This window comes from Crotalus tigris, unplaced genomic scaffold (assembly GCF_016545835.1).
Source record: "Crotalus tigris isolate CLP2741 ecotype Arizona unplaced genomic scaffold, ASM1654583v1 scf7180000018786.1720131, whole genome shotgun sequence".
In the NCBI taxonomy this organism is placed as follows: domain Eukaryota; kingdom Metazoa; phylum Chordata; class Lepidosauria; order Squamata; family Viperidae; genus Crotalus; species Crotalus tigris.
Window position 1 is genome coordinate 1,628,134 of NW_024097201.1, and position 27,748 is coordinate 1,655,881.

General features: G+C 41.4%; 1 protein-coding gene across 1 annotated transcript in view; it reads left to right on the forward strand.

Annotated features, from left to right (window-relative positions):
* Positions 1-7,639: 7,639 nt before the first annotated feature.
* Positions 7,640-27,748, forward strand: part of ERMP1 (endoplasmic reticulum metallopeptidase 1) — a 48,557-nt gene continuing 28,448 nt past the window's right edge. The window contains exons 1-6 of the mRNA XM_039356170.1: positions 7,640-8,066; positions 21,737-22,038; positions 23,042-23,169; positions 23,937-24,042; positions 26,444-26,590; positions 27,585-27,677. Coding sequence (XP_039212104.1) covers positions 7,741-8,066; positions 21,737-22,038; positions 23,042-23,169; positions 23,937-24,042; positions 26,444-26,590; positions 27,585-27,677 — 1,102 coding nt within the window. The 5' untranslated portion in view covers positions 7,640-7,740. The remainder of the gene's footprint in view (positions 8,067-21,736; positions 22,039-23,041; positions 23,170-23,936; positions 24,043-26,443; positions 26,591-27,584; positions 27,678-27,748) is intronic.

The window sequence follows — 27,748 nt, forward strand, 5'->3', positions numbered from 1 at the left end:
TCTCATTTTTTCTTAGGATTAGCTAACTCTCATGACTATCACGAGTGAATTCCTGGCAATGAAGCTTTTGATCACTATAATAAGCATGATTTAGCTATAAAATGGCTTTTATTCTTCAATCTAGCTTCTTCCCCCAATTAAACAATTTAATATTAAGTCATTTTCCTTAACCTGATGGTTCTCCAGATGATCTGTCTGGGCATTTTGGGGGACATTGAGAGAAAACAATCTGGAGAAGATGGTTTTGACTCTATAATATGATTGCCACTATTGCTACTGGCTGCAAGTAATCTAAGCTTATTTTTTTGTTTTAATCTAATAGTTCTGCTCTTTAGCCTAAGCTTGTGTTCTTGTTTTAAATTTTTAATTGTGGTTCTCAAGGTGGGCGATACTTCTAGGGGGGAACAGTCTTTATGAGATACAATTTAGCTTCATAAACAGGGAAGATGGCAAAGTACCTTTTCCTAGCTAGCAGCAATTATAAAAGGATGTTCATTTATTTTATTTATTTATTTATTTATTTATTTTATTTATAAGACTTATATACCGCTTTAAGTGCAAGCACTCTCTAAGCAGTGTACACCAGTAAGCAATGTATATATATATTTACATTGCCCCCAACAATCTGGGTCCTCATTTTATCTACCCCGGAAGGATGGAAGGCTGAGTCAACCTTGAGCCGGTGAGATTTGAACCGCTGACCTGCTGAACACAGTCAGCTAAAGTGGCCTGCAGTACTACACTCTAATTGCTGTGCCACCTTGGCTCTTATAGAGGTAAACAAAGGGGCTATGAACAAAAAAAGGATAGGAACCCCTGCTTTAGGGTATAGAGGAATCACCTCGGTTTTTCAGTTGCCCAACTTTCAGATATGTGAAGACTGCTACTATATCTTCCCTCAGTTGTCTCTTCTCTAAATTGAACTTATCTAAATCCTTGTACCATAAGAAAGGTTGAGCGCAAAAGAATTGAGGCCTTTGAACTATGGTGCTGGAGAAGACTCCTGCGAGTCCCTTGGACTGCAAAGCGTTCAAACCGGTCAGTCCTAGAAGAGATCAACCCCGACTACTCTTTAGAAGGCCAGATCCTGAAGTTGAAACTCAAGTACTTTGGCCATCTAATGAGAAGGAAGGATTCACTGGAGAAGAGCCTAATGCTGGGAAAGATTGAGGACAATAGAAGAAGGGGACGACAGAGAATGAGATGGCTGGATGGAGTCACTGAAGCAGTAGGTGTGAGTTTAAATGGACTCCAGAAGATGGTAGAGGACAGGAAGACCTGGAGGAACGTTGTCCATGGGGTCGCAATGGGTCAGACACGACTTCGCAATTAACAACACAAATCCTCACAAGGCTTCATTTCCAGACCCCTTATAATCTTTATAACCACTAGCTCTAGCACTCTCTGTTTTGAAGTGTGTTGTTCAGAACTGGACGCCATACTCCAACTGGGTCAGACCAGTGGATAGATAGAAACAATTATGTTCTGTGATCTGACAGTGTTCTCTCCGTATCAGTTGCTTCTGAGCAGATCATAATTAGCAGCCATAAAGAAGAGGATCTAGGTCTAAGATGAAGAACAAAATTACTTCTCCCTGCAAGCGGACAGTTCCATTCATGCTTGGAAATATCATATGCTCCTAATTTGGACAACAAAATCATAAACCTAATTGGCAATTTGCAGGAGGTAAAAAAAAAAGATAAAGATACCTTGGAGTTGAGGAAAAGCTATGCCATTTTCTTGGCAACAGCAAGGAAAAAGTTTTTTCTTTGGGGACTGTTCAACTCCAACCACTAGCTCCAGCGTTCCCTAGGATTCTTCCATGTAAGTATTAAAGAAGTCTAGCTCTTCTTGTTGAGCTAGTTTTTGCTTTGTTCTGAATTCTAGTGTTTGTGATTATGATCTGATAGTAGCCTATTTTAACCTAAAAAGAAGTTAGCAGCAATATCAAGATTCCTAGTTTGGACAAAAACAATGGATATGGGATGTTGTAAGCAACAGTCATCCAACAAGGAAGAAGGAAGCTGGAAGATAATAGATCATGTGCATTAACTTGTATTAAGGCTTCCTGAATGTATTGGACTTCATTCCAGGTAGATATAGCAACCTACCTTGTAGAGCTGTTTTTGTAGGGAAAATAGATGAAGAGAGCCCTAGTACAGGGGTCCCCAACCCCGGTCTGTGGACCAGTACTGGGCCGCAGCATGCCAGCAAAAAGTCCATACAAACAAGCAAAGCCCCATCCACAGGATTCAGGCAACACACAAAACATGCACCCTCCGGTCCACGGAAAAAACTCTCTCCATGGAACCGGTCCCTGGTGCCCAAAAGGTTGGGGACCTCTGTCCTAGTAGCTCCTAAATTAAAGGTGGGATACAAAACAAATAAGCAAATACATCTAGGTTGTAAGACAATGGTTCTGTCTACTTCTGCAAAGGAATAAATTCAACTGAACTACAGACATTTCTCTGTAATATAGAATTAGCTATATTTTATTAATTAATGCAATTTATATGCTGCCACTTCCTGTAGAAGTGACTCTGGGAAGCTATATAGTCTCTTTGCACTGATGATCATACATAAGATGGAAGCACAAAAGATTTGAACAACTGAGTGGCCATTTGGTATCATTTTCAGTTCCTGAATTTTTAGTACAAGCTCTGGAAGTTGGCATTAATGTTCAAAAATGAATTTCCTCATTGGTGAGTATTTGTGGTACTGTTGAAAGCTTTTTGTATCCTTTTTTCATAACTCTCATAAAAGAATGTGGACCAGATTTGGTTTACATATACATAAACAGTTCTTTGTCAATGTTAACAGCACATAATCACAAATAACCCATGTGACAATATAACTAATACGTTCATATCTTGCAGGGGCTGGTTTAACATTCAGAGAATTTAAGATTCTAAATCTCAGTGGTCTGCTTTTCTTATGTGCAGTGAGAAATCACTATCAATGTGAAGTCAACCAAGTTGACCATTTCGTAAGAGGGGGCATAATACTGAATTATTGAACCTGATCTTATGTAGGCTTAACAAGGCAATTCTGTCCATGCCTATTTTAAGGTAAACTACACTAAGATCAAAAGGAGGTACTCCTGTGATGGCTAAGAACACCAGTGTTCCTGCAAAGATCTCCTTGCAGCCTCTCATTAATTAAAAATATATATATATTCCCTTTAATTCTAAAAAAGGGAAATGGAAATGCTTTTGATATTTAACATACATCACTGTTAGTGTCAGGCAGTTTTTACCATACCAGGAAGAATCAACCAACGTATATCTAGTACTGGAGATGTGTGTACAGCATCCATGAAACTGTTAGAAAAAAAGACTGATAACTTGTTTTCTGAGAAATAAATTAATAGGTTTCTAAGAAACTTTTCTTCATGCTGTATAAGGGCTTCAATACAGTTGTCCTTGACTTATGACCACAACTGAGCCCAGAATTTATGCTGCTAAATGAGAAATTTGTTAAGTGAGCTTTGCCCCATTTTATGACTTTTCTTGCTACATTTGTTAAGTGGATCACTGCAGTTGTTAAATTAGTAACACGGTTCTTAAGTAAATCTGGATTCCCCATTGACTTTGCTTGTCAGAAGGTCACAAAAACTGATCACATGACTCTGGGATACTGCAACTGTCATAAATATGAACCAGTTGTCTAGCATTTGAATGTAAATCATGTGACCGTGGGGATGCTGCAACATTCATAAGTGTGAAAAATGGCCATGTCACTTTTTTCAGTGCCATTGTAACTTCAAGTGGTCACTAAATGAACTGTTGTAAGATGAGGACTACCTGTCCCTAGCATCAAATAGAATACATATAAAGGCTTTTAAGTTTCATTTGGTTTAGTTTACTTGATTTGCCAGGTCTCCTAGGATATTTTTAATTCCAAGTCTAGCCTACCGCCCGGGATATCTCAATAACTTCCCATATAAATACAGATAATTCTGGAAGTACGACAGGTCGTTTGATGATTGCTCATTGTTACAAATGCACCCTAAAAGTGGACTTACAACAGGGGTTCAAAATTGCAACCAACAAGAGGCTCTGCATGTGACCTGGATTTAGTCACTCCTGAAGCGGCAGCCATTTTTAATCCTGTGACTTCCCTTTTGGACTCAGAAGTCGCCCGAGGTTATGGCAAGCGTTTTCCGTGATCCACATGGTCATGCACAGTTTTTTCTGCCCTGGTCACAGTTACCAACTAAGATCTGGAGACATTGCAGCTGGCATGCTTTTTTTTCCCCTCCTCATTGCTGCCATCTGAAGGACTAGAGAAGTGAATCTCTCCTTGCTGCCCTTGTTGCATCTTTCCTTGCTGTTGTCTTGAGGACTGGAGTGCTATAGTTGCCCTTGTTAAGTACTTTAAAATTTTCTTTTTCATTGAAGTATGTATTTGTTTATAAGTTCTTTACAAAGATAAAGTTTTTTTCATTACTGTGTTTGCTTATGTTTGCCTTGATATTGCTTGCAGAAATACTAGCCAGCATCTACAGAAAGTATATTTGGTACTGTAAAGTTCCTTTGCATTCGATTGTATTATTTGTTTGCACATATTTTGAAATTGTTTGCATAAAATCCCTTTGCATTCTACAGTACTGTGTTTGTCTTTGTTTACATGTAGTTTGGGATTACTGCAGAAATGCTAGCAAACATACAGAAAGTAAAGGTATTGTAAAGTTCTTTATCATTCTACAATACTAGGTTTATTTGCTTTTGCTTTCAAGATTAGTGTGTACTACTGTAAACTGCTTGTAGAACAGCTGATGGGCAGGCGGTAGCAGTATCCTCCAGAGGGTCCAAACTGGGGAGCTCTACAAATTCACACACACACACCCCGCCCCAATTTAAGTCTGGGCATCTGCCTGGAGGCATTGCAGTTCAGAGGTGAAGGGCTGCCTCATCTTGCCAGAACAGTGATGAGGGGGCGGAAGTGGTTCCTCCAGAGGTGAAGCAAGCAGCAAGCCCAACCTTTGTTCACATAATGATCCATTTATCAGCAAGGTTAATATGTTATAAATATGAATCTGGTGCATTTTATGACTTCTGACTCTAATGGGCAGGCTCCACCAGGATCATACCTCAAGGACCATCCCTATGTCCCGTTGATTTGCTTTCTCAATGAGCCAAAGTCAGCTAGAAACAGTGTTTGATTATCCCTCTAAATACCAATAGGGAGCATAACTGAAGAAGACGTATTATGTATCCAGCAGTGTTCTTCTTATATAGTATGTTCCTTCTGAATTAGCATGACCAGTTAACCAAGTGATTTGAGATGGTCCATACAGGATAACCTCCATGTGTTTCTTGCAATCAGCCAACTAGATCTAGAAAAAAAATCAATAGGCAGTGGAAAAGAAGTCTTTCCATTGTCCTGATTCCCTGCTTTCAGATATTGAAAATGAAGACTGTAGGGACATGGCACTAGCCAGGAGATATTCTCAAGAGCCTTTTTCTAAGATACCCACTTTCCTGTGTCTGGATGACCTACAGATATTTAAATGATTAAAGCAATAACAATAAAAGGCAGCTGCACTGATGGGGAAAACAACACCAAATATTATTTATTCAGCAAATGTCAGTTTCACCCACCAGACAAGGTGATTAGTAGGGTCCATACCTACTATCCTAACCCAGATCTGAAGTGCCTTTCTAAAAGTCGACAAGGTTGGGGCCATTAAGGAACTGAGAGGAGTAGGAAGAGGGAATTACTGTACAGTACTCTACTGAGCAGGCATGGCAATGGAAAAAAAGTGCCGCCATCAGATGACATTGCTTTATTGGGACTTGACCCATACTGACCAAGCTTGTTAAATCTTATGAGATGGGCAAAGCTAATTGGGGAAGGGCAGTCCTGCAGATATCCAAGCTCTGTGCCATGAAGGATATTATAAATTACCCCAACACTTTGAATTGCACTTAGAAACCCACTGGTAACTAATGCAGCTTATGAAGTAGCCCTACAGTATTACATCAGCGTACTGAGGTACTGAGTGAGGTTTTCGTGTTCTGGGTCTCAAGAAACTTTCTGTACAGGTAGTCCTTCACTTATGACCACAATTGAGACCAGAGTTTCTGTCGTTAAGCAAAGCAATTATTAAGTGAGTTACACCCAGTTTTACGACCTTCTTTTAACATGATGGTTAAGTGAATCACAAGCCGATATTAATAACAGTTGTTATGCAAAACTGGCTTCCCCATTGACTTTGTTTGTCAGAAGCTATTGTACCTGGGAAGGTCACAAATGGTGATCACATGACCCAAGGTCAGGACAACCATCCTAAATATGTGCTTGAATTTTGATCATGTGACCATGGGGATACTGTAAGAGTTATAAGTGCAAATAGCAGTTGTAAGTCACTTTTTCTTGTGCCATTGTACCTTTGAACAGTAGCTAAACGAATGGTTGTAAGACGAGGACTACTTGTAATCTATCATCACAGATGGATTTACTATTTGGTAAGGATTTTAAACCTCTGCACGTTTGAGGAACTAGTAAGAAAACACCTGTCCTGGAGGCTGGTGAACCAAAGTGTTTCTTGACTGTGGAGTCCTTAGTACTCTCTAAGCTGGGTTGTTTTCTTGCAGGTTACATGGCTGGATTCCATCTTCAATGCTAGAAGGCAATGGGGGTTTGCTCTCTTTTTATAGACAGAAGTTTGCCCTGTCAGAGTTGGTGAAGGTACTGTTTTCTCCTTGGTAGTTCCTTGATTAGACTGTTGGTTACTGTTTGTTTGGGGTTGATTGGCTGGTGTTCATCCCTACTTATCTCATACCAATAAAGGAAAGTATTTGTAGCTCAGGGTTGACATGAGGGATACTTGGTGCTCTCTGAGCTTCCTTGTTTTCTTGCAGACATTTCTTAGCCAAACTAGGTAACATCATCAGTGCTAATGGGTAAGTAACATCCACTAGCACTGATGTTACCTAGTTTGGGTAATGAAACATCTGCAAGAAAACAAGGAAGCTGAGAGAGCAGCGAGAACCCATTTAACTGAGTGTTGACTGCTAGCAATGTGGTGTTCGGGTTTTTTGTTTGTTTCCTTTTTACTTTTTGTTGTTTTGTCTCTTTTTGGACCTGTTTTCTGGACACACTGTGTAGTTTCATACACCGTTCAAAAATAATTCATTCACACAACGAGAAGAATAGAAAGAAGCGCCAAGGCAGAGGAAAAAGAGGCAGCGAACAGAACGAAAAGGAGGGTGCGCTGCTCCTGCCGCAGCCGCCGCCATTCTTGGATATGGGGTGCATGGGGAGGTAGGAAAGGGGTTGTAAATACTGTAGGTGCGTGACAGGGGTGGGGGGGTAGGAGAAAGGGGAAAGAGAGAGAGAGAGAGAGAGAGAGAGAGAGAGAGAGAGAGAAACCTGGGGGAGGTGGGAGGGGGCGTTTCAGAGCGAGTGAGGAGAGGAGAAAAAAGGTGAGGGCAGCGAGGAAAGACCACCTGGAGGGCGAAGAGAAAAAGACAGGGGAACGAAAAGAAAGGAGGAGCCTCTCAGGTTCCTTCCTTCTCGGCCCGCCCCTTTTCCGGAGCCTCATCAGCTTTCTGAACCGCGACCCCGGCGATTGGCAGATCGGAGGAAGGTCCTCCTCTTCTCCCTCCCCCTCGCAAAGGAGAAGGGGAGGAGTGGGATGACTGATCGCGGCAAGGAGGTTTTGGACCTTTCTCGCTTCCGTAGGCTGGATACCACGGCGGTCCCGACGGGATCTTCAGCAAGGACCGGGATTAGATGGAGCGGAGTTCGGCGCCGGCGGTAAATGCGGTGAGGCGCCTCCGGAGCCAGGCATCGTCACTGCAGAATAATAACCACTACCACCACCACCACAAGCAGCAGCAGCAGCAGGAGCCGCAAAAGCAACGCTGGGAAAAGGAGGAAGATGAGTGGGACAGCAAGAAAAAGCAGGCACGGCGAGGTGCGAGCCTCCTGCCGGAGCTGCTGACGGCTCTCGTGCTGCTGCTCTACTTGCTGGGTCTTCGCGGGCTCGTGCAGATGTCCTTCCAGCAGTTGCTGACGGGGACGAGCGACCCCTCGGAATTCAACGCCCCGCGCGCCAGGTAATTGACAGCGCCGCTCTGCCGCTCTCCCGCCTCCCCTACGCCCAGGTGCAAATAAACTTTAAATCACTCGGATCAGGTGCTTCTTATTCCAAGCGGATAAATTACTCGTACTCTTTATTTAATATTTATTTATTTAATATTTCATTCATTCATTCAATAAAGAGTACGAGTAACTTATCCGCTTGGAATAAGAAACACCTGATCCGACCCGAGTGATTTATTATTATTTTGTTGTTGTTGTTGTTGTTATACACGTGGTACCTGAACTTTACTTTCGCGTGAGCTTAATTAATGTTGAGAGTTTGGAAAAAATTCGGAGAAGAGCAACTAAGATGATCCAAGGCCTGGAAACTAAAACATACGAAGAACGGCTGCGGGACTTGGGTTTGGCTAGCTACTCTAAAGAAAAAAATAGGGGAGACATGATAGCAGTGTTCCAGTATTTGAGGGGCTGCCACAAAGAAGAGGGGGTCGCGTTATTCACCAAAGCACTAGAGGGCAGGAAAAGAAACAATGGTTGGAAACTGATCAAAGAGAGAAGCAACCTAGAATTAAGGAGAAACTTTCTGACAGTGAGGACAATTAACGAGTGGAACAGCTTGCCTTCAGAAATCGTGGGTGCTCCATCACTGGAGAGTTTTAAGAAGAAACTGGACAGTCACTTGTCTGAGATGGTATAGGTTCTCCTGCTTGAGGGTGGGGGAGGCTGGACTAGAAGACCTCCAAGGTCTCTTCCAGCTCTATTCTATTCTAATTCTGGCAGTTTCTTCACTAGTGCTAGTACAAGATAGCACCACATTCCATTCTGTTACACTCTGCAACCTGTGTGATAAATACGAAGCCTTTCATCACTAGCTTTTATGAGGACTCCTGTGTGCAGTATCCTGTGTTCTTTCTCTATTATCAAAGACTGGATTTTCATCTTCAGCCTCCTCCCACCTTCACTCTTAGTGTGGATTTAGCAATTATGGCTTCCCCACCCTCATTTGTCTCCAAAATGGTTGGAATCAGTGAGTGTTGCTTCTAAATGCATAATAACATTATCGTGGGTATTCACATTTCCCATGCATTTTTGCTAAATGTGAAATTTTGCTGGTTGATCTTTGGAGGGGAATTAGGTTTGGGCCAATAGAGTCTTTCATAAACTATTTAAAAAATTGGGCTTCTCCTGAATTCCTGGTTTATTTCATCACAGTTGTAGCTTCTACATCTTGTCTATATTGTAAAAGAGGATAGTGGCCTCAGTCTAGCATTTCCAGTTAGATATAGAGGAATTTGTAGATAACGTTCAGGAAAGGATGCAAGAGCACATAAGGCAAAATAAAGAGACAACTCAACCCTGGGAATGGAGAAGGTATGAGAAAGAAATTTGAAATAACACTGCTTTGAGTCTGTTTGGTATAAGAGAGGGCAGAGAGAAATTGGCAGGCATTTAAAGATTTTTTTTATTATTATACTCTACACTAGTAAAATTCCATTTGTGGAACCCTGGCTCTGTTTTCTGATTTGGTCTGCATCAACAATATGGGCTGAGAGTAAAAGTCCATTGGTTATTACTTTGATTCAAGAAAGAATGTACAAAAGCCATCTTTTACTTTATGGCCCTTTGAAAAATTAATTGCATTCTCTGTTTGGGCTGTAGTGTGATGGACTACTAGGAATAAGAAAAGCAAGATTCAGACATAGAAACTCACAGGATGAATTTGGGACAGTCACTCTCCTTCAGTCCAGTTTATTTCAGAGTTGTTATAGGAATGAAATGATGGGAAATCCCTATGCAAATAGAGAGAGAGAGAGAGAGAGAGACAGAGACAGACAGACAGACAGACCTATGATCAGTCTTTTTGGGAGAAGAGAGTATATAAAGAAATATATCAAAAAAGTACAGAAATAGTATTTGCTGCTCAGAATCAACCATTTCTCTCTTGAAGTTGAAGAGTTTGTATGTGAGGTTTATTTCCGCAATTTATTTATGCAATTTATTTATGCCATTTATTACACCATCTTAGTCCCAATGGATTCTCAGCAATTTACAGATATTAGACAATTCTCATTTGAGCAATGTCTGCTGATTTTCCCTCAGGCCCATTGCGTGTGCATAGAATTTGACGAGAGGTAAGATTAGTCAATCTGTATCACTTTGCATGGAGCATTTGTAGAAGCCAAAATGAGCATAATGAAAAGAGATATTTAGAGAATAAGCAGTACTTCATCATATAGGTGAACATATTTGATTTGGAGTGAATCAAGGTATACATAGACAGTTAAATATAGAATAGCTTTCTCTTTCCTGAAGTGACCTGAATAAAGAATAACCACACCAGTAATGAATCACTCTGAGTGAATGTTAGCCTTTTGTAGATTTTAATATCACCTTACCTAATGTTTACTTTTGTATGGGTCACTTGAGATTTATTTCAACCTTTGGTCTAAATTGTGCCACCTTTTGATATGGAAACCTTATAGACAATTTAATGCAATGCTGAATAGACAAACAATCTAAATACTATTGTCCAGTGCTATTTCTATTTCTTACATTATTTAAATAAGGCCCATCTTTATTTTTTTGAAAGTCATGAAACCAGGAGAAGGCAGGAGTGACATATCCCTTTTCTGTACTACTTCCATTTCTTTAATCTTCTGAATATTTCTTTCTTATATCTGTACACTGAAGTAGATTTGGTATCCACATTTTTATACCAACCTGCATATGTATAAATAAACATTTTTTCTAGCTTTCTGTGAATATTATTTTGTAGATTACTCCTGACTTTAAAAATAAGGGTGAGTAACAAAACCAATTAAAACATTTCTTTTGATTATATTAATAAAAGTAGCTAATGCAGAACATATTATTTTTTCATAATCCCTTAAGTGAAAATTGAGCTATCATTTATTTTTCTGTGATCTTTGATCTTTTTAAGCTTTCCTCTTTTTTTGGTTTTCATCAACATATTCATTCTATGTGCAATTAGCAATGATTTCTCATCTTTCCAAAATGGTGTTTATATGGAATGAACTCATATTTATTTCATTATAATTTAATTTTGAGTCTAGAATCTTGAACATACTCACCATACTTCATCATGAGTCCTACTAATATAATTGGGAATTAATTTACAACCAGATTAATACTTCTTTTTACTATTTATTATAATAATAATAGCAGTAAAGTTAGAAGGGACCTTGGAGGTCATCTAGTCCAACCCCCTGCTCAGGCAGGAAACCCTACACCATTTTGGACAAATGGCTGTCCAGTCTCTTCTTAAAAACTTCCAGTGTTGGAGCATTTACTGCTTCTGGAGGCAGGCTGTTCCACTGATTAATTGTTCTCACTGTCAGGAAGTTTCTTCTTAGTTCTCCAGTACAGGAGATGGATAATCCACGGATGGGTTTTCTCTGTCTGCCTGCTCTTGAGACCAAGTAGCCAAAACTTGACACGCCCCCACTTCCTGTGGAGTCCATTCTTAACTTGGTCTCTGCTCGAGAAGACTCGTTTTGGCGTGGCTCTCAGCTTATCAGGTTAGACAAAGAAATCCATTGATTGATTATCCCTTGATAATTGGCTTCCCCTTCCAAAAAAATTGCCACCTATAGGAATGTAACCACAAAATTTTCTGGGGATCAGTCCTGATCTCAAACCTAAAATTAAAAAGGGGATTGGTGGGGAGGGAAACTTCCCCACAGATATCAGCCAGCCCCAGGGCTCTGGGGGGTGGAAAGGGGGGGAAGAAGGCATCAGCAGAGACTACTTGCTGAACCTTTTCCCTAACCACTAATTTTTCCTTGGGATCATCCCTGATCTTATATTAAAATTGGAAAAGGGGGTGTGGGGGGGGGGGAAACTCCCCAGGGATCCCAGCCAGCCCCAGGGCTCTGGAGGTGGAAAAGGGGGGGAAAAGGCATCAGCAGAGACCACTTGCTGAGCTTTTCTCCCCAACCTTCCAAGGGATTTTTTCCTCAAATTGGGGGAAAAAATAACAATCTCCAGGTCCGGATTCAAACTTGAATTCGGATCATCGGAGATTCCCTAGCAGCCCAGGGCAACCGCGGGCGCCATTTTAGTTGCCATTTTCAGGCAACAAAGGCAATCCCTGACTGGGATTCCCTTAAAACGTCACCAGCGCGCCAAATTTAAATCCCTGAGCAGCCGCAGCTACCATCTCTTGCCAGAGGAAGGCAAACGGAGCTTAAGGAAGCTCCACATCATATCTGGAAGCACTGATAGAGGCGGAATAGGAGCGCACAGCCAGCGCTCCACCCCCGATACACACATATAATAATAGGACAAGATATAATAATAATAAAAATAAATAAATAAATTTAAAAATAAAATAAAATTAAAAAAATAAATTAATTAATTAAAGCTAAAAATTAAGCAACTGCAAGGCCAACAGGCCTAAAGGCAGAACACACAATATTATCATCATCACTGTTATTGTTGTTGTTATTATTATATTATTATTATTATTATTATTATCATTATTGTTCCTATTATTAGTATAATAGTAATAATATTAATAAGAATAAATTCCGCTCTAGGTGACCGCCATTTGATACCTTTTGTTGTGTATTAAGTCAGGCCTACAGATCCTTTTGAGGTCGCCACTGATATTTTTTGCCTCCCTTTTCTTTTTTCTACTGGTGCACGTTGCCTGGTCACCTAAGGCCTCCGGGCGGAACCCAAAGAGTGGTTCCAAACGTGCCTTCGGTACCTCCCTCAGCTATCGTGACCTTAGCCCAGAGAGAATATTTTTGTTGTGGTCGGGTGATCAGGGGAACAGTCCTGGTACTTGTTCCAATTTTGCTCCCGCCAATACTTGCCTGCCTGAGCGTCTTCTCAGTTTTTCTGGGACTGCTCAAGCGGAATGGAGGGACCCTCGTTGCCTCAATCCATGAGCACGACCCCTCCATCTCCCAATTACAGCTGCAACACACCTTCTGACCAGAAGGCAGCAGGCAAGTGCAAAGCGAAGACAAAACACTCGCTCAAGAGGCCCTCCAAGTTGGCGGAAAAGCAAGCCAGCCGTAGGCACCAGGCCCTGGAGAAGGAGTTCTCCAGAGCACAGAGGCAGGCCCAATTGGAATTGGTTCAAATAGCGGCCACCGAGATGGAATTACCATTGGGTCCATCCACATCAACCCAGAGCGCGTGGTCCATTCCAGGAACACCGCAACCACTGGATCCGCCATCTACATCAGCCCAACAACAACCACGGCGGCAGGCACAACCACTGAGTCCAACTCTCCACCTGCGGTCACCACACCCAAAGGTAATGACATAGGGGACATCTGGGCAGATGGACGGCTAGAGGCCCTATTAACCAAAGTGGTGGACCGAGCCCTAGCACAGCGCTCCGCCCACCACGACCAGGGGCCCTCCACCTCAGCCATGCCACACTCAGAACTCCCCTCAGAGTCCTCAGGCATTCAGGAACCCCCCTCCCCGGCCCAGTCCTCCATGAGTGGTTATTCTTCACCACAAGAGGAGGATCAACCTGGGATCTCTATGTCAGAGGATGAGGAACTTCCCCCTGAGCCCCCCTCAGGGGGATTATTTAATCCCAACCGCTTCCTCACGATACTACGCAAGGCCACAGCCATTGCGGACATGGGGACGGATCAGTTTTCTCAGCCGCAAGCGACACCGGCCACCACATCCAGACCCGTATTCGTAGAAAAGGTGACAACGCAACACCATATACCTTGCCCCGCCATTTTCCTGAAAGGGATCAAGAAGCCATGGGACTCTCCCGCTTCCTTCCCATCAGTGAGTGGTACGGACAAAAAATTATACAGCACTGCCACAGACCTCAATGAGGCCTTAGAAATACCTAAAGTAGATGAAGCCTGGACCCCCTTGGTCTCCCAGACAGCCATGGCTGGGGACCTAGTGGAGGCCCTTAAGGCAGATGACAAAAAGTGGGAACAAGCCTTTCGCAAAACCCACCAGACAGCGGCATGGGCCATCAAAGCAGCCACCTCGGCCTCCTTTTTTGTCCGGGCCACCCTCATCTGGTTGCAACAACTACAAACCATAGTTCCTATGGAGGACATACGAACACACCAGGACCTGGCTAAGATGGTAGCAGCCACGGAATACGCTGCAGACGCAACGCTCCAATCGGCCATTTTTTCATCCAGATCCATAGCATCCAACATAATTGCCAGGAGAATGCTATGGCTAAAACACTGGCAAGCTGACAACAAGGCTAAGTGGCGGCTAGCAACCGCCTCTTACTCAAGCAATGGTCTGTTTGGGGAGGCCTTGGACCCCTATCTTGTAGAGAACAAAGACAAGCGGAAGGTCATGGCACACTTGAACAAAAGGTCAGACAGACGTACCACACCTTACTTTCGTAGGCAGTCCTTTCGCCAACCAACAACCACGCCTATCAGTCAGGCACCCAAGCTATTCACTCCCAGGCAGAACAAACCGTATGGCCGCCCCTACGACAGACCGGGGTTCCAGCCCAGACAACAAAACCAGTCAAGACGACCCTTTCGTGGAACGGGTCGTCCGTACCGGAAGACAAAATGACTCCTACATAGACCTACCCATTGGAGGAAGACTAGCTCACTTCTTCCACCAGTGGGAGCAGACCTCCATGGACAACTGGGTACTACAAACCATCCAGTCCGGGCTATCCCTGGAGTTCCTGGTCACACCCCCAGACCGACTCATTAACTGCTCGGTCTCCAGGAACCCCACCAAACGCAAACTCATGCAGGAGGCCATCCAACACCTGTTGGACATTCAAGCCATAGAACCGGTCCCAGCGGAATACAGAGGCAGAGGATTTTACTCCATCCTCTTCGTGGTTCCAAAGACTTCAGGAGGATGGAGGGCAATCCTGGACCTCAAAAACCTCAACCGCTACATCACATACAAAAAATTCAAGATGCAATCCCTTCAGTCCATCCTGGGAAGCATCAGAGAAGGAGACTTCCTAGCATCGATAGACCTCACGGAAGCCTACCTTCACATCCCCATCCACCCAAACCACCGCCGGTTCCTACGTTTCTGTTACGGGGGAAAACACTTCCAATACAGAGCTCTCCCCTTCGGTCTATCTTCGGCACCCAGGGTATTTACCAAGATACTAGCAGTGGTAGCCGCCAAACTGAGAAAAATCCCAATACGCGTCCAATGTTACCTAGACGACATACTAATCCAAGCAACATCCCTACAGACAGCTCAGGCGGACGTAAGGACCGTCATTCGCGTCCTCCAATTACACGGATTCTCAGTAAACTTTCAGAAGAGCCAGACAGTTCCCTCGTCCAGGCTGCTGCATCTGGGGGCCACGATAGACACAACCAACTGTATGGTCTATCTCTCCCAAGAGCGGGTGGCCGGCATCAGGGAACTGGCTCGCTGGGTTCACAGGCAGCGTTCAGTTCCGATACTAACACTTTCCCAATTATTGGGCAAGATGGTATCGGCCATAGCCATTGTACCCTGGGCCAGGCTCCACCTACGGGAACTACAGTGGTTTCTGCTCCCTTACCAACGGCAGAACACCAGCGCATCCAACCACCTAGTCAGGGTCACGGCACAAATCCGCAGGGCGCTACGCTGGTGGTGCTCTCGGGCCGTGACCAAGGGGTCACCCTTCAAGGAACCAGTCAGAGTTACCATCACTACAGACGCCAGTCTGTATGGTTGGGGAGCCCATCTGGACTCCCAGTTTGTACAGGGACGTTGGTCCGCCACGGATCTGAGAAACAACATCAACTGGCTAGAACTCAGGGCTATCCACCTAGCCTTGCAACAATTCAAAGACAGAATCAGAGGCCACCACGTTCTAGTCCTAACAGACAACGTAGCAGCCAAGGCGCACATCAATCGGCAGGGGGGGACCAGATCAAAAACCCTGATGACAGAGTCACGACTCCTATTCAGCTGGGTAGAGCCCAATCTGAAGTCACTAAAAGCGGAACACATATCGGGGGTCAACAACCAGCAAGCGGACTTCCTAAGCCGCACCACAGTGGACCCTTCGGAGTGGGGGCTACACCCGAACTTGTTCCTAGACATCTCCCGCAAGTTCGGGTACCCGATCCTCGATCTGTTCGCATCATCAGACAATGCCCAGCTCCCCAGATTTTACTCTCGTTACTTCAACCCGCGAGCAGAGGGGACGGACGCTCTGAGAACTCAGTGGCCTCAGGGTCTGCTTTATGCCTTTCCCCCACTACCACTCATACCGGCGGTCATCCGAAAGCTGATTCAGGAGCGGGCAGAAGTGATCCTAGTAGCACCATATTGGCCACAGAGACCGTGGTTCGCCGACCTGATGAACCTGTCTCAGTCACCCCCATGGAACATTCCCCCTCATCAAGTGTCCCTACACCAGGGAACCATCAGTCACCCGGAACCCCAATGGTTACAACTGACCGCCTGGCACTTGAGCGCCAGATAATGGCACAGGAACTATTCTCTCCCGGGGCCATTACCATAATTCAAGCTTCACACCGTCCGGCAACAAACCGCATTTATGACTCCACTTGGAAAAATTTTTGCCTTTGGTGCAGGGAACGGCAGTTTGACTTACACAAACTCTACATCCCTCAGATAGTAGATTACCTCTTGGAGGGACTAGACAGAGGCCTCGCCCCCGCGACCATCCGCAGGCAAGTGGCGGCCTTGTCCACCCTCCTCACCTGCACGGATTCGGTTCCCTTAGCTCACCACCCCAGGATCCGCGCCTTTATCAAGGGCGCCTATAACACCAGACCTCCAGTAATTCACAGGTACCCGTCCTGGGAACTACCGCGAGTCCTTCACGCACTCACTCGGTCACCATTTGAACCATTGGCGACCGTTTCCTTGCGACACCTGTTGCTAAAGGTGGCGTTCCTGATTGCCATCACATCGGCCAGACGAATTTCGGAACTGGCCGCACTGTCAGTCAGAAACGACCTATGCATTTTCCACAAGGACAGGGTGGTCCTTAGGTTAGATCCTTCCTTCATACCGAAGGTGAATTCACTCTTTCACAGGACACAGGAAGTAATTCTCCCAAACTTCTGTCCAAATCCAACACATGACCGGGAGCGGCAGTGGCATACATTGGACGTCCGCAGAGCCTTGCGGCGTTATATAAAGCGTACAGAACCCTTCCGCAAATCGGAGGCCCTATTTGTGTCCTTCCAAGCGGGCACCTTGGGGCGGAAAATTTCCGCGGGCACCATTGGAAGTTGATCCGAAGCTGTATCGCAGAAGCTTACAATGTATCATCCCTGCCACCCCCAAGTCATCTCATGGCCCATTCCACCCGAAGCGCTGCAACTTCGGCGGCATGGGCTACCCAGACATCAATCGAGGAAGTTTGCAGGGCCGCGACATGGTCCTCGCCTTCCCCGTTTATACAACACTACAAGATAGACCGCTTTGCATCGGCGGACGCCTCCTTTGGTAGGAGGGTCCTCCAGCAAGTTGTCTCAGAGATCAATCTACCGGCCTTATCTGTTTCCCACCCCTTGGGACAGTGAGGCTTTGGTACGTCCCATCCGTGGATTATCCATCTCCTGTACTGGAGAAGGGGCGTTGGTCTTACCTGAACGCCTTTTCTCAGTACGGAGATGGATAATCCACACCCACCCCAAGGCCAGCAGGCCGCTAGTAGGGAGCTGAGAGCCAATACCTCGTCAATCATCAGCCAATTCGCCCTCGTTAAGAATGGACTCCACAGGAAGTGGGGGCGTGTCAAGTTTTGGCTACTTGGTCTCAAGAGCAGGCAGACAGAGAAAACCCATCCGTGGATTATCCATCTCCGTACTGAGAAAAGGCGTTCAGGTAAGACCAACGCCCCTTCTAGGTTGCTTCTCTCCTTGATTAGTTTCCACTCATTGCTTCTTTTTCCTGCCTTCAGGTGCTTTGGAAAATAGCTTGATTCCCTCTTCTTTATGGCAGCCCCTGAGATATTGGAAGACTGCTATCATGTCCCCCCTTGTTCTTCTTTTCGTTAAACTAGACATACCCAATTCTAACAACCGTTCCTTATATGTTTTAGCCTCCAGTCCCCTAATCATCTTTGTTGCTCTTCTCTGTGCTCTTTCTAGAGTCTCAACATCTTTTTTACATCGTGGTGACCAAAACTGGATGCAGTATTCCAAGTGTGGCCTTACCAAGGCATTGTAAAGTGGTATTAATACTTCACGTGATCTTGATTCTATCCCTCTGTTAATGCAGCCTAGCACTGTGTTGGCCTTTTTGGCAGCTGCAGCACACTGCTGGCTCGTATTTAAGTGATTGTCTACTAGGACTCCGAGGTCCCTCTCACAGTTACTACTATTGAGCATGGTGCCACCTATGCTGTACTTGTGCATTTGGTTTTTCTTGCCTAAATGTAAACCTTGCTTTTTTCACCATTGAATTTCATTTTGTTAGTTAGTGCCCAGTGTTCAAGTCTGTCCAGATCCTTCTGTATCTTAAGCCTGTCTTCTGGAGTGTTGGCTAATCCTGCCAGCTTGGTGTCGTCTGCAAATTTGATGAGTTCCCCATCTATCCCTTCATCCAAATCGTTGATGAAGATGTTGAAGAGCACTGGGCCAAGAACAGAGCCCTGGGGCACCCCACTACACACTTCCCTCCATATAGATGCAGTTCCATTGAGGACCACTCGCTGACTACGGCCGGTCAGCCAGCTATGGATCCATCTGGTGGTGATTCTGTCTACCCCACAGACAAATAAGATTTGTCTGGCATGATCTATTTTTGACAAACCCATGTTGGCTTTTAGTAATGACTTTGTTTGCCTCTAGGTGTTCGTTGATTCGTTGTTTGATTATCTTTTCCAGGATCTTCCCAGGTATTGAGGTCAGGCTGATAGGTCTGTAATTTCCTGGATCCATTTTTTTTCCTTTTTTGAGGATGGGAACTACATCAGCTCTTTTCCAGTCCTCTGGTAGTTCCCCTGTGTTCCAGGATCTTTGAAAAATATAGTTCAGTGGCTCCGATATCACATCTGCCAGTTCCTTGAGAACCTTGGGGTGTAATCCATCTGGTCCTGTTGATTTGAACTCATCTAGGCTGGACAGGTGCTCACTTACCATTTTCTTGCCTATCTTAACTTGTGTTTGTATTTTGTTTTTTATGGCACTATTTTTGATAGGTTGGTCTTTTTTTCCCTTTGTGTAAAGACAAATGCAAAAAACGAGTTAAATAGTTCTGCTTTCTCCCTGTTGCTTGTCACCTTTTTGCCACTTCCACTCACTAATGGACCAATCATTTCCTTCACTTTTTTCTTGTTATTATGTTACAAATCTTCCCAGTAACTAACATTACAAATTATCATGAAAACATTGTATGTTATAAAACAGAGGTCCCAACCTTTTGAGCACCAGGGACTGGTTCCATGGAGAAAGACCGGAGAGTGCGTAGTTTTGTGTGCTGGGGCTTTGCTTATTTGTGCGGACCGGTTGCTAGCATGCTGCAGCCCGGTACCGGTCCACGGACTGGGGTTTGGGAACCCCTGTTATAAAAGAATTTAAAACAGTAAAATGAAAATGATAACATCCTGTTACAGTTACTTAAACCCATATTGAATGAATACAACACTATAAAAATGCTTGGACACTTTAATGCAAGTGAAGATACAGTTCCGTGGATAGATCATGCCATAAACAGAAAATAGCCAGGCTCCATTAAAAGAAGGATCTCTCCTTGTAGCCTTCTAATACAGGGAAAAGGCAGTAAGTGAAATATTGACAGCAAATATTAAGTAGTCGTTTTTCTCAGATTTCTATGCAACCCTGAAAAAAAAGTTGATGGATTATGTGCCATCAAGGTGCTATCAACTCTTAGTGACTACGTGGATAAATTTTCTTCCTAAGCTGCTTCAGATCTTCCAGTGATGTAACTGAGTCATTCTATCTTGTTCCTGCTTGTCCTCTTTATTTCTTCCACTTTTCCCAGCATTGTCTTCTCTTGAGAGAAAAAAAGTTGAGCCCATTTTAATTAGTGGCAGGGAGATTCTGTGCTCATGTGAAGTCTGAAGCCCTTCCAAATAATTTTCAAAGCATACATAGTCCTGTTATACTGTATATAGATAGGTTGCAGACTACATCTATACTGCTAGAAGAAGAGCCAGATATCTCAGCTCCTGTTTAAAAATATCTACAAGTTCCAGATTTCATGTTCATTTATCAAGAAACTAGAAATTAAAGTCCAACAACATTAAAAAAAAAAAAAGACTTACCCACCTTTACAATTTCCTTATCTTTAGAACATTTTGGGCCTGGATTATATTCAAATCAAATTAACCTTTATTGTCAAACTACAACATGTGGACAATGAGATTGGCTAAGCCTCCCTTCGTGCACGCCCCCGACACAACTCACAGTGACAACAAACACACAATCTTATTACACCATGTGAACTTATTGCACAACACGCTGGCCCCGCAAGCCTATCATACATGGTGTTGTGTCCTGAGCTTGCAAATGCAGGCTCGGAACATTGCAAGGTTCCCGGGCAATTGCAAAAGCTGCCCGGGACCAGACTGAGTGGCGCCGACCAAGCGCACATGCGCAAGGCGTGAAAAGTGCCTAGTAATGTTGCCATCTTGTCCGGGGAATGGGGACGTATAAAAGGAGGCCTGCGTGCCTTTGCTCGTTGTTGGAGTTTGAAATAAGCACGATAAAGAGCTGTTCCAGAAACGTGTATTCTTCATTCACCATCGCTCCCAGGACTTAACACATGGAGTTATTTTCCATTCAGGAGTCTGACAGCCCATGGGTAGAAACTGTTCTTCAGCCTGTTGGTGCAGCTGGCTATGCTTCTATATCTCCTGCCCGATGGTAGGAGAATAAAGAAGCGCTGACCAGGGTGTGAGTCGTCCCTGAGGATTTTCCTCACTCTTCTAAGGCAGCTAGCCCTAGTGATGCCGTCTAATGAATAACTCCACATGTGTAATACAGTGCATATTTATTTATTTATTTATAAGACTTATATACCGCTTTAAGTGCAAGCACTCTCTAAGCGGTGTACACCAGTAAGCAATGTATATATATATATTTACATTGCCCCCAACAATCTGGGTCCTCATTTTACCTACCCCGGAAGGATGGAAGGCTGGGAAATGTGATAGTCTTTTATGATAACGCAACACAAAAGTATGTAGGTTTACTCAATATTGTGACTTCATTCTTATTTATAAATCTGAAGTACAGAAATCAGCAGGTCAGATATAAGCGTATGAACAGTACTTTGTAGGGCTAAAGTCTTGTACATTTTTTCTTGTAGTTAGTAGAATGTTACATATGAACCTCATGACCTACAAAGCATGAAAAAAAGTTATTAGAATTATTTTATAGTACATAACAATGAATTTGATGCCAGACTCAGAACTTATAAGAGCTGTACATTTCACCCATATTTATACATTGCTGTGTTTTAAGTCCGTAATTTTCAACTGGTGCCATATATACTGGTAGGACTCCAAAATAGTTTAGTTGGGATATAACTTGTTAAACCTTGAATTGAGTCTTTTAAAATTTACTATACACAATAAATATAGAGTTCTATTCTTGTTAGCAAAAAGTGGGTAAATTTTTTTTCTGTAATAATGGGACTTAAATTGTTTAATGGAGTGTTTGCTGGGAATTATGATATGAAATATTTTATAATTTTATAATATTTTATTTTATATGTCCCACAGGAAATATTTAGAAAATATTACTGCAATTGGTCCAAGAACTGTTGGAAGTCCAGAAAATGAAATTTTCACTGTTGACTACCTCTTGAAACAAATTAAAGCTATTGAAATTAAAAGCAATCATGCCCATACAATCTCTGTAGATATACAGAGGCCAACAGGCACTTTCAGTATTAACTTTATTGGAGGATTCACCAGTTATTATGACAATATTACTAATATTGCTGTTAAACTTGAACCCAGAAGAGGAGCTAAACATGCTGTGATGTTGAATTGTCACTTTGACTCTTTACCAAATACTCCAGGTAAATAGATCAAAAATATTTTACAGGAAAAATTATGTTTCACAGAAAATTGGTGTTTTTTCTCTGTTTAAAAGATGAAGTTTAATTGCACTTCAAAACTTATTTGTTTAGTACTCAGAAATAATTCTTCATTGATTCATTACAATTAAAATGTTATGTAAATTTAATAATTAAATTATTTTTAAATCCATTGTGTTTCTAGCCATAAAGATAGTCACAGCACACTGTTTGGGGAATATTCTATTCTTAAACAAATGTAGCATAATTGAATACAATAACTATTTCAGAATCATTCTAATTGAATTGAGATATTAAATAATTGTTCTTGTCTTCTGTTTCAGCTTTTCTGTTGAACTAATTCTCAGCATGTACATTAAAATTGCATACTGTTTGTCTGAACAGTATATTATTTTGTTTAAATAAATTTTAGATTGCTTAAAACAGATATAACATTCATTTGATTAGATTTTGCAAGTATTTATGAATTTATTTTGGCAATTCAAAATCTATTGAATATTGTCCTAATGCTCCTATAGAACATGGAAAAAAAAAATCACAGTGGAAATTAATGCTGCAAGTCTCTGCAAGTCATGTATTTTCTTCCTTTTACCATTATTCTTCCTGAATGATCAAAATGTTTGTAATTGTAAATTTCGCTGTGTTGAGTCATGCAATACAGTTCCTGTTATAATGAATAGTAAAACTTTGTTTAAACTTGTTTATATTAAGTAGTTTATATTTTGTGGAGATATGTATGGAAAGGTATATAAAAGCGTCAACCTGTTGTGCATAACCTCAGGTCAATTCCCATATTATTTTATTATTTTCTGTTCTGAAAATAATAAACATTCTGAAATGTTCTGTTTCCCATCAATCCAGGCACTTTGGAGATAGTTCATCCATTTCTGAAAGACAGTCTTCTATAATATGATTTTTTAAAAATGATCTATAATTATGTTTCAGCCTCAGGAAATTAGTATACTCTATATCTTATTATTTTAAGGTGCTAGTGATGATGCTATCAGCTGTTCTGTAATGCTTGAAATATTGCACACACTTTCAAAATCATCTGAACCTTTGCAACAGTCTGTTATATTCCTGTTTAATGGGGCTGAAGAAAGTATCTTACAGGTAAGAAAGCAGTGAGTAGATTCTTAATGCTTTAATAGGAGTAAACACACAGATTTTATACTTTAATATGAAACTAGCATTGCTACAAAGGTGTATAAAAACTGAGGGATTTGACAGATACTTGAATAAAAGTAAGATTTTTTTTTCTTTCCTTTCCCAACTGGGCGTGAGACTTCAGTTTAGTTCTTACTCTTGATTAGGTGCACATGTGTGGGCAAGTGTTTTATGAAAACACTATATTGCAATTAAAAAAATAATAGTTTGTTTACAATTCCCCAGGAGTTGACAGTGCTTATTTAAAATTGCACTGGCCTCTTTGAGTTAGGAAAACTATTCTAACAAGCTGCTCCTGTGGAAGAAGATCATCCTGAAAATATATAAACTGTTTTATCTTTTATGTCATTGTTATTGCCTGCCCAGATTAATCATTTATATTACTCAGTCTTTCAAATGTGTACATTCTCTTCTCGGACTATGAAAAAGTTGACCTGTTTAACATTTATTAGTGAATTGTTAATATCATTTATTCTTTTTACATTTCATATTATGTATATAAAAATACATTTAATATGCATTTATTAACTTATGATGCTGGTCTGTACCATAATAAACTTTGAACTAATTAAGCAAAAAAGCCAAGAGAGCAACAAAACATTTTCCCAGAACTGGAATTTCCTTTGTTAATCAGAAGGTATTTCAAACATATATAATTTCAAACATATATAATTTCAAACATATTTTGTCCATTGTCTCTACTGTTTATCAAGGCTAGCCATGGTTTCATTACACAACACCCATGGGCTAAATCAGTTAAAGCGTTTATTAATCTGGAGGCTGCTGGAGTAGGAGGGAAAGAACTTGTGTTTCAGACAGGTAAGATGAATACTGTTCATGTAAGTCTTGTGACAATTTCATTTCAAAATCACAATGCTTTGTTCTGATGCAACTTTTCAGTTGAAGAAGATCATGATAAGAGTTTCATTTCTGATAAACTCTTACTTTGCATTCATTACTTGCTGTTAGAGGTACTATTTATAGGGTTTTTAATCCTGGCTAAATGTTAAATTATTCTTCGTTACATGACTGTCCCATTGCTACCACAAAGCTTTTATTGTGGCCTTTTAAAAACAAATTACTGCAATAAAGGGGAATGAAAAGTGGATTTCTATTGCATTTATAAATGGCTTTATAAAAATTCATTGGCATATTTGGTAATTGGTTTAAATACAGTCAAAAGTGTGAGCTCTCCTCATCTGAGAAATGTAAATGAGGAGAGAGAGCTGGCCTCTTTCCAGAAGCCTCTTGAGACTCGGAGCCTGCTTCTCTAGGGTTAAATGTTTACTTTCATTTGGAAGTCAGTACTGTTTAGTCTCTGCACAAATATATGTTTGGCATGGTGGTATCCCAGGGCTATTGATCAATCTGTGAGAATTGAGATGACATTCATTTTTATTCTGTGACATTCTTCCAGTTTGATGGAAAGTGATCTGCCAATATTAATGGGATTTAACATGAAAGAGCTGAAGCTTTAGCTTCAGTTTAACATCAACCTCCGTATCCTGATCTCAGCTTTAGGCAGCTTATAACCTATCTGGGTGTAGTAAGTATTTGGTTGCTTGCTACAGAAATTTATATAAGGAAGATTCTTCCTTACCTAAATGGCCATCTGAATGGCATACTTGGGTCAAAGTTTTAACTTGGAGGAGTTTTAAGATAGCTGGTACTAGTTCATTATTAGTAAAAAGGTATTTTGATGGCTGTTGCAGATTTGATGCCAGCTGAGAGATGTAATAGTGATGAACTCTCCAAATTCTTGGGGGACAGAAAATCACTCCTATATATTTAATTGAGTTCAGTTGGATTCCACTCTATGTTCATTTTTGGACTTTGGCCCTTTTATCAAATGCAAAAGTTTTAGCAAACTTTCAGTTTTTGGAAGTTATCGACAAGCCTACTCAGTGTGCAGTACTGAACTACAGAGTTCATTGACATTCTACGTTGTATGGGTGAGCAGGAGATAAGGCCTACATCATCTCCATATAGGACTATTGGAGTCTTACGTTGGGAGTGTAACAATCTGTATTAGTCACTGTCTCAGTTACAGAATTAAAGAATAATTAGCAAGATAGGGACCAAAATATATCCCTGACATCTTTGTATGAATATCACTTTTGAAAGCAGCCCCTGGTTATCATATCTAACTCTGAAGAAGAAGTTGGCATATGAATTTTTGATCACACAAAGAAGACACCGACTCATGTTGGTATTCTTTCAAACTGTAGAATCAAAGGCAAATAGAAAGTCCAAAAATGCCACATATAAGGTTGATTATATAAATTATTTCTGGATTAAATTGGGTAATATCAAAATATGGTGTATACTTGACTGGAGATCTCTAAAGCCAACTTATTTGTCCTGTATAATTTCCTTGGATGCCATCCAAGCTTGGAGTTTATTACGTTCTTTGCATATAATTTATCTGGGTATGTAATAAGGTGATAAGTTTGTGATTAGTAAGGTTTTCCTCATCATTTTTGTAAATAGGAAATTTTATGGTTACCCCAGTCTTAGGCATCTTCTCTACTGTAATTAGAGATAGTATATAAAGTTTCATAATATGGTTCTCAAGCTTGAACTGAGTACTGATTGGCCCTGAGCAGAAATTCATCAAAACCAAGAAGAATTCCTTTTCTTGACAGAAAGGATGTATTGATGCCATGCATCTTTCACAGCCTTCAGCTTCTTCTCCCTAAGGATTGATTCATATTGTGATTTGAGATCATACAAAATTTTATAAACAACCTAAGATGATAACATTTATAAACAACATAGATGAGTTTAATTTTTCTTGTGAGCAGCTGACATTCTCAAACTTTGTTAATCTTAGTTATACAAGTAAAAGATACAATTCCCTCTGAATCAGATTTGCTGACCACCAGTCATACAACTCTATCTTGAAATCTTGTGGTCAATTGACAAATAACTTGAGCCAATTTCTAAAACATCTTTAACTTCAACCATTGAGCTGTGGCATTAGCATTTTTTTTTTTACTACATGTGGGTCACGGTAGAGTGTGTCCTCTGAAAAGCCATTCTCAAATGTGTCATGTTAAGGGAATGGGGAAAAGGAAATTTAAAATTCCTGTGAATTTGCTTTCGTTATCATATTTAGAGTGAAAGCCATGTATTTTGGTTATGGCAAAGCACAAATTAAAGTATAGAACACTAAATTAAATTGTTCACAATTTTACAATTGTTCTCTTAATTCTTACAGGACCTGAAAACCCTTGGCTGGTACAAGCATACATCTCTGCTGCTAAGCATCCTTTTGGTTGTATCGTGGCTCAAGAGGTGTTTCAGAGTGGTGTCATCCCTGCAGACACAGATTTCCGTATTTACAGAGATTTTGGCAATGTTCCAGGTGTGTTAGATAGGCTTAGTAGGATCAGCTTTTGGGCCTATACTTGGAAGGACAATGGAAAGTAGGTAGGAGGATTGTCAAGCCAATAAAAGCAAGGAAGAGCTTGTGATACAAAGCTGTCCAATGCTGTACATGCCTAATGTTGATGTGCACATTGCAGATTTTCTGAACCAAAGACAAGAAACTCTGGCACAGTCCTATATGGGAGAAATTTCCCCTTTATGATTTATTTAATGACAGAGACCAGATCACTCTTTAGTAAAAGCAAGATTACATTTATTTCAGTACTGGAGGCTGCAATAGTAAGCCCCAAAATGTATGAAGTACAACATCATTATGTAGGTTTATGTAAATCAAAGTATCAATGCAATCCATATGTCCAGAAGTAGTAACATAGTGAAAGTGAGATTATAAAGACAATGGTTTTGTTAAGAGTGATGGGTTGGACAAGGAGAACATCCCTTTTTCCCCATTATGGCTGGGCCAATGCATTCTGAGTTAATGTTGGTTTAGCAATAGCAATAGCACTTAGACCTATATACCATCGGTCTATAGCATTCTCTGAACGGTTTACAGTGTAAACTGTATATTGCCCCCAACAATCTGGGTCCACATTTACATCCTCGGAAGGATGAAAGGCTGAGTCATCCTTCAGCTCTGTCCCAATTGAACTCGAGGCTGTGGGCAGAGTTTATCTGCAGTACTGCATTCTGCGCTGTCACCTTTACCAACGGAGTAGTATAGAAACTGTTTACTAATATTTTTCTGAAACATTTTCTGAAACCATCATGCGAGACAGCAAGAAAAAAAGCATAAATAATAATCAAAATTATGAAGCTGTAAGCAAATATTGAAATATGAGTGTTTAGTAGAACAGATCATAGTTAATTTAATATTCCTTGTCAATACATTAATCTAATTAGGAATACTTTGTAAAGTTATATTATAAAGTTATATTAAATAACATTATGATTTAATTTAATTATACTGACAGGAATAGACCTGGCTTTCATTGAAAATGGTTACATCTATCATACAAAATATGACACAGTGGATCGAATTTTGACAGATTCTATTCAGCGAGCAGGTTAGTATTTTAAGTTTCTCATGACTTTCACTGGCAAGGTAAGATTAAATTATTGTTCCCCATGTTGGTTA